Source organism: Merops nubicus, unplaced genomic scaffold (genome assembly GCF_000691845.1).
Source record: "Merops nubicus isolate BGI_N331 unplaced genomic scaffold, ASM69184v1 Scaffold46594, whole genome shotgun sequence".
NCBI lineage: Eukaryota > Metazoa > Chordata > Aves > Coraciiformes > Meropidae > Merops > Merops nubicus.
Genome location: NW_008604448.1, coordinates 1 through 7,684, shown reverse-complemented (window position 1 = coordinate 7,684; position 7,684 = coordinate 1). Strand labels below are relative to the sequence as shown.

At 49.0% G+C, this 7,684-nt stretch overlaps 1 protein-coding gene across 1 annotated transcript; it reads left to right on the top strand.

The window, feature by feature from the left end:
* Positions 1-3: 3 nt before the first annotated feature.
* Positions 4-712, top strand: ISCA2 (iron-sulfur cluster assembly 2; the record flags this gene model as incomplete). Its single annotated transcript, XM_008938990.1, has 3 exons — positions 4-96; positions 238-353; positions 538-712. Coding segments are annotated over 3 exons (384 nt in total), but the record flags the coding sequence as incomplete, so codon positions are not given.
* Between the last annotated feature and the right edge of the window lie 6,972 nt (positions 713-7,684).

The window sequence follows — 7,684 nt, the reverse complement described above, 5'->3', positions numbered from 1 at the left end:
CGGCCGCTGCGGTGGGCATCGTCCTTCTCCCAGGCGGGCCCAACGCAGAGCGAGCCCAGCGAGGGACAGGTCTTCCTCAGCGAGAGCTGCGTGAAGGTCGGGACCCCGGGAGGTGGCTCGGGTGCCTCTGGGCGGGATTCCCAAACTGACTGGCCTGTCCTGGGCGCACAGGAGAGGTGTGTGAGTGTCTTCTGGTTGGTTTCTGTCTTCTCATCCTCTTTCTTTCCCTCTTTGCAGAGGCTGCTGGAGATCACAGAAGGGTCAGAGTTTCTCAGGCTGCAGGTGGAAGGAGGTGGCTGCTCTGGATTCCAGTACAAGTTTTCCTTGGACACAGTCATCAATCCTGATGACAGGCAAGGACAGAGGGGTGTAGTGGTGGTCAGGTGTGACTTTATTTGCAAAGGAGATGGGAAGGGGGCACATGACATGACCTTGCATTGAAGGGAAGAAGCTTGTGAGGTAAACTGCGTGCTCAGGCTGTGCTTTTCTGTTGGGTGTGTGGCATAGTTAATGGTTAAATATGATGCTTTTCTGCAGGGTATTTGAGCAAGGTGGTGCCCGTGTGGTCGTGGATGTGGACAGCCTGACTTTTGTGAAAGGTTCCATGGTGGACTTCAGCCAGGAGTTGATTCGCAGCTCCTTCCAGGTGGTGAGCAACCCCCAGGCGGAGAAGGGTTGTTCATGTGGAACTTCCTTCTCTGTCAAATTCTGACTGGACTTAACATGGATGGACACTGTCTGCAGTCATTTCCTGGCAGTCTTCAGAGGATTTTTGTCGTTTTCCCAGCTGCTCCCTCTCATTGCCCTTACCCTGTAGCACAGCTGTTGCACATGGCTCCAGCTGCGTGTGTCTGCACTGAGCCTGTCCCTTGGGGCTTGTTGGCCTTCCCTTCAGAGACATGAAGTAGCTGTGAGCATGCACACAGGAGCATCCTCAGCACCTTGTGAACCACTGGCCAGGTGGTGCTGACTCGCCTGCCCTGTCCTGAATGTGGAACTGCTCAACTGCTTGTCTCTGCAAGAGGTGGCTGTGTACGTGTGTGTGTGTGTGTGTTCACTGGAAGTTCTTACTAAAAAAAAAAAGGTTTTGAGATTGATTGGTATTGCTCATGCATTCCCACATGGTTGGAATTCTGGGTTTGTTCAGGTTACTGCTGCTTATCCCTTGTCTCAGTGGGACTTGGAGCCTTCTCTCGTACACCTCCCACTGTTGCTGGCTCTCCACTCCCCAGCTCATGATGGGCTTTCAGATGCTTCGCCGCGCTCTTACCCAGCAGGCTGCTCTTGGTCCAGGGAACCAAAAAATGAGTGGTTTTCTCATTGCTCCCTGGGACAAAAGTTTTTACTTGCTCAGAGTAAGTCAAGTTGTAAAAATGGAACTAGGAAGAATTACTAACATTTTTATTTTAAAAAAGAGAAATCTTGTGTATATCTATAAAAATAAAATACACAGCCCTGTGTCTCCCAGTGCTATTTTAGTCTGTTCCTAAACCTGACTTGGAATTTTAGGTCATACAGACTCTTAGGTTTCGTAATGTGTCTGCTGCCTTCCCTTGCTAGCAGGAAGGGAAGTTCAGGTGACAACAGGCAGAGGAGTATATGGATTACTACTTAAAGGCCTTCAAGTCCTTTTGACTTAGTTGTCTGAGGCTCTTCCATAACTCACTTCACTGCTGACTCTGTCTAACTTGTGTCTGGTTTGGTGAAAGGATGAAATAGCACCGCACCTTTCTGAAACTCACAGAGAATGGGACATCTAGAAGTTTCTAGAATAACATCCTTTTGATTAGTTCTTTTCTGTAGTTTTTTTATATACTACTAGATATCTGTTAAATCAAAGTGATTCACCTGCTTCTGGGTGAAAGGAGAGATGGAAAAGCTATTTTTGTTCCCTCTTTTCCTCTATCTAATCGTAACTAAATTGTCAAAGACTCAAATCTTTCATGAGTGTGGGAACACTGCATGACTTTGGTCTCAAGGAAGCTGCTTATAGCAGACCATGAGCTTTTTAAGACTCCATGCCGCAGGCTTCTTTGTTTTTAAACTTCACAAATGCTTCTCTAAACTAATGAGCAGTGCATATGTACAGCACTGCTTGGACTGTTGATTTCTAGTGCTCAGAGAATTGATGACCAGCTTGCTTCAGTTTCATATATAGATGTTAATAGGAGTTCATATGTGATCCACTCAGACTTTGTCACGTGGGGAATGTGAACAGGATTTGGAGCAGCAGATCTTCTGGTTAAGCCCTTTCCATTTCAGTTTCCTGCAGTCAACAAGTTCTACCTGGTTATGTTGCTGTTGGAGGGGGCTGGATGTAGTGCTGTCCTGCTTCGTAGTGGGAAGTAAAGGGATGCAATTAAAAGACATGTCTAAACCCCTGCAGACTGTTTTGGCCCTACCCTTATGCTCCCAGGTCTTCAATGTGATGTCAGCCAGAGCTGCCTTTGAAAAGTGTATAGACCTAAAAGCTTGTTTAAGTAGAATATATTAGATAAACTCGGTTTTGTTCAGGTGGGATAACTGAGCAATGGAAGTTGGCAGGAGGAATTGCTTTCTGAACCAGGAAATACAGATCCATTCTGGATCCATTTCGTACAGTCTGACCTTGGTCAAGGCTCTTGGGATATTTTATGGGAGGTAACAAATGAGCTGGGGAGGTAGCAAACCAGCAGCTATCAAGGCTTTTTCTCCCTACACTAAAGCCTGCCTTCAGCCCCTGTAAGCATCCAGTCTTCATCTTGGGTTACTGGGTTTACTAAATATGAATGTCTGTTCAATCTGGCCAGGTTCCACCTGCCTTCAATCACTGTACATTGATGAAGTCAAGCAAGTGTTGTCCATGTGGAGTATCGCCCCCCTCGGAGACTCTGCCCCTTCCTCCCGGGGACTATACGGAGGGTGAGGCTTTGGGTCCCGGGCAGCGTTGCTGGGCTGACAGCGGAGGCGTGCGTGTCTCGCCCTGCCGGCGGTTCTGGCAGTACTGACCAACCGCACTAGGTGGACCCCTCGCTCCTTGGGAGCCGCTTCGCAGGAGAACGGCGTTTCGCTCCTGCCTGGGCTAAGGTTGCATCTGCACCAGGGCCTCGGCAAGAGCAAAAGTTTCTTTGCAGCTGCTTCTTTGGGAGGCAGGCTGGAGCTGAATCCATCTGGTATTGCAGCAGTGTGGTCTCCAGATCGGAGAAACTGCTGGGAGCTGGAGAGGTTCCAGCTGTACAACACCTTGCCCTTGTCCTCCTAGTCCTGCTTGTGGGAGCAGCTGTAGTCTACTGGCCAAAGCCACCGGTCTTCCCGTTCCCAGTAGGGAGCGGCTGCAAAGGGCAGTCTGTCACCTCAAGAGTCCTTCTCACCCTTAAAGAACTGTCAGTACATCAGAAATGGGAAACTTCTTTCCCTGTCAGGAAGTCAGCAAAGCGAGTCATGTTAGCTGAGGGGGATGAAGGTGACCTTGGTGAATTTTGGCTGCGTAGGCAGAAAAGGCTGGATCCTGGCTCCCATGGAAGAGTAAAAGAAAAAAAAAAATAACCTTGTCAAGGTTTGCATGCAGAATAGCCTCAGGGGGCAAAGGTGGCACCACGCTGCCAGCGGTGGGGCAAGACCATAAGTAGTGCCAAGAGAAGGGTGCAGAGGATCAGAGGGGATTTGGTTCTACCTGGGCTGTGAGGAACTGCCGAGGCACTTCTGTGGTGTGTGGGATAGGTGGGAGCCCTTGTACTGAACCACTGAGAAAAATGGAGCTGGAGCTGCCGCCTTCGCTTCATGGCAAATGAGAAACTGCAGTGGAAAATCTTTCTCTGCCCCCACATGAAGAAGGAGGATTCTCTCAGTTCACCCACCTGATGAGGAAAGAATGATCAAGAAAGATATTTATGGAAACCTGCCTTAAGATGAAACTTCAAGGGGAGAAAGGCACAATCATCAGTGTCACTGGCAGGTGGGTAGAAGAGAATGGAATAGAAATTCTCACTTTGGTGAGGGCTCATTAGAGCTCTGCAGAGACTTGTTAATAGATGACCAGCAACATCCTCAGCCTGTGACTCTGACCCTGTTTTTCAAATTGGGTATCTACCAACTCCTATTAACTGTGGGTCCCTCTTCCAGGCTTCAAGCCAGGTAGTGGTAGAAAAATGGCAGGGGTTTTTGTTCCTTTTCTTGTGGTTTAGGTATATGCATAAAAATCCCATGCTCATCTCAGTGGACTTCTGTGTGATATTATTACCAAGAGCATTTGTCAGTGCGTGGCTCCTATCAGACCGAGGGGCAGCCTAAGGTGGGTGTTAGGAGAACAGCTGGCCAGCTCACCCCCAAATCTTCAAAGTTTCTGCAAAGTTTCACTAAGCTCAGTCCTCTCCTTTGTGAGGTCTGTACAGAGCTGTTGTGTGAGTCAGGAAGACAGCTAGGAGTGGGGAGCCAGTACCTCCCTGGATGACACCCACTGGGGCTTCTGCTTCCCCCCACAGTAATGTACTTCCCAGCTGCCTTAGGGCTTGCCTGAGTCCAGGGCCTGGGGGAGGAATCGCCCAACGGTGGGGGAGGCAAGAACAGGAAGGCAGGAGTGCATGAGAGCAGATCTGTCTGTGAAGGCAAATGCTTTTGTATCAAGACTCTCTTCAGCCTTGCAAGTGTTTTGAATGTCCCCTGACAACTGGAAGTAAAAAAAACAGAGTGCTATAAACTCCATTCACTGTTCACACCATTAGTTGGGCTGGGTGAGAGGAGTTTACTGAATTCAGAGCAAGCATGCTGTATTTCCAGGATGAGCTGCTGCAGCATATGCTTAAGGACTGACCCACGCTGTCTCCACTAGCAAACACAGCAGTCAGGTTCATTAGCAGAGGGTGTGCTAGGACATGCACCGTTTTGATGCTTTGCCCTCTGTACCTGTTTCTATGCTCACCAGATGAAGCTCTTACCCAGCATTTGCTGTGCCCCTCTGGAATGGGCCATAGCTGCTGGAGAGATTGGTGGCAGAGGAAGGGATAACCTTACAGAATTGCTGAATTGTTAAGGTTGGAAAAGACTTCTAAGATCATCAGGTCCAAACATCAAGCCAACACTACCATGTCCCAGCATGCCATGCCTACATGTTTTTTGAACACTTCCAGGGCTGGTGACTCCACCACCTCCCTGGGCAGCCTGTTCCAATGCCTTAGTACCCTTTCTAGAAAGAAATTCTTGCTAATATGCAATCTAAACCTCCCTTGGCACAACTTAAGCCCATTTCCTCTTGTCCTATGGCTAGTTACCTGGGAGAAGAGATCAACACCCACCTCACTACAACCTCTTTTCAGGTAGTTATAGAGCACAGTGAGGTGTCCTCTCAGCCTTCTCTTCTCTAGACTAAACAGTCCTAGTTCCCTCACCTGCTCCTCATGAGTCATATTCCTCAGACCCTTGTGTATTTGATACAAGTTAGCCAGCCTGGGAAAAGAACCATGATTCAAGGAGACTGAGAACTGGTGGAATAAACTGGAGCCACCTGTATTGTATCAAACTCTTCCCTCTGGGTAATCTTTTTATTGCCTTTTTTTTTTTTTTCTTTTAAAGAGCATGAATCCTGGAGCCAAACACTGTTAGGGGTTAGGCATGGGATTAATGCTGCAGGTTGGATTTTGCTGGTTTCCTAGGAATATGTTTGCTCTGCATGGTTTTCACGATTAGGCTGCAACTGCTTTTGGTCTGTGCAGATACATGCCCAGTAAACAGCTCAATAGATCAGGGACTTGGTGTGGGTTTAGCATCCAGCCATGGACAGAAATGCCATGGTGAGGCAGCTGAATGACAACGGGATGGGCCATTACTCCAAGGCTGTGATTCCTTGCCCTGTGGGGAGCAGTTTCTGCACAGTGCTTCCTGCCTCTGGCCTTCTTGGCACTTGTAGGGGTCTTAATATTTCCTGCTTGAGCAATAAGAGTTTATGGCCCTAGTCTTTGTGGTTGATTAGAGCCCAAGTTTGTGCCCTGTTTTAATCAGTGCTCATTTACCTTTGGCATCCTTCAGAGGAACAGAATGGTATGTCTTTCGGTTGCCATGGAAACAGTGAGACTAAATGCGCATTGCCATAGCAACCTGCCATTATCTTCAGCTCTATCTGTGGGTCTCATTTTCTGACCATGGGGGTGGGGTGGTGAAAATGGAACTTCATCTCTTAAAAAAAAAAATAAAAAAAAAAAAAGGGGGGGAAAGAAAGATGCTACTACCACCATCATTACCACCCCCTTTCCTCCTCTGGCTCATGCTGGGGGCTGAGAGAGGCCCGTGACTAGTGCTGCCATCCTGTGAGCTGGGACTCCAAGGTATTGTCTTCAGCTCCTTCTCTCCTTCACCCTTCTAAAAATAGAGACGCTCAGAACAATTTGATGACAATGTTCCAGCATTTCTCTGAGCTCTTTGTTTCCTCAGCTAACACTTCCAGAAAAGGCCCTTGAAGTTAATTGAACTTTCCAATGGGTTCTAAAGGTCAACATGTCCCAAATCCTTTTGGTCCAAAGGGCCGAGGGTTAATTATGAGGTCTAAAAGGAGAAGCTTTTGTCTGCTGAGACTGGAGGCACCAGGGCACATCACATTAACCTCAGGAGTGAGGGACCTTCTTTCAAGAGGGGCAGCACAGACTGCTCCAGGAGGTTGTAGCCATCAGAGAGTTAGGGAACAAAAGCAATGCTTATCTGTTTCGTGTGTAACTGGGGATGCAGGGCAGAGAAACCAGCGTCTGTTTTATGGTGGGTCTTGCACACCCCAGCCAGAAGTGCTCTTGGCCACTGCTAACATCTCTGCTTCCCTCAGCCACCAATTTGAAAAAAGGACAGAATCTGCTGTACTTTGAGTGATTGCACACAGCTGCTCCTTAAGCCAGTGTTCATTATTCTTGTTCTAGCTGGCTTGACCTTTAGCTAATTCCTCTTATTCATGGTCTAATCTTGGTTGCTGAGGGAAAAAGCTTGTCTTGCACTGTTATAGCCTGATGCAATAGAGTCATCCATGGAGAGGATGTGGTAGAGCTCTCCTTCCACATCTGCCCTGCTAGCCTTTCGCAGGTGCTGAAGCAGAGGATGATAAAGCTCCATCTGCTCAGGAGTTAGCATGGAGGCAGATGTGGTCTTCAGAACAGGTCAGCCAGGTAGAGCAGTGCTGCTCAAGCACCACCCTTTTCCTAGTCTACCACAGGACAGATTGCATGTGAAAAAAAACCTGCCACAGTCAGCCTGGGTTCATGTCATCAAGGGGAGATCAAAGACCAGAGAGCCCCATACATTGCTGAACTTGCAGGATTTCACACTGGAAGAATTACTGCCTGGACACATTGTCAGGGTTTGACTGGGAGCTAGTGCTCAGAAGTCACTGAGAGTGATCTCCAGGATGTGGAGACCTTCCTCCTGAGCTGAGGTGCTGAACACTGGTACAGGTGCCGTGGCAGAGGGTGCTACATGTTCCTGCCTTCCAGCTGCTGTGGGGAGCTGACCTGCTGCACGGCAGCCTGCGAGCAGGGACAGCCTGAGCTCTTTTGCTGGGGGCTGCTGAGGGCTGGCAAGCTTGTGCCGCGGGCTAGAACCATAAGGAGGCTTGCCTGCGGGCTCAGTAGTAGCCCTGCAGCTGTGGCTGGCAGAGCTGCACAGCCGGGGTGGCTTTAGGCTCATCCCCTCGTGTCCGTGGCAGCGGGGCCGGCGCTGACCGGGCGGGTGACAG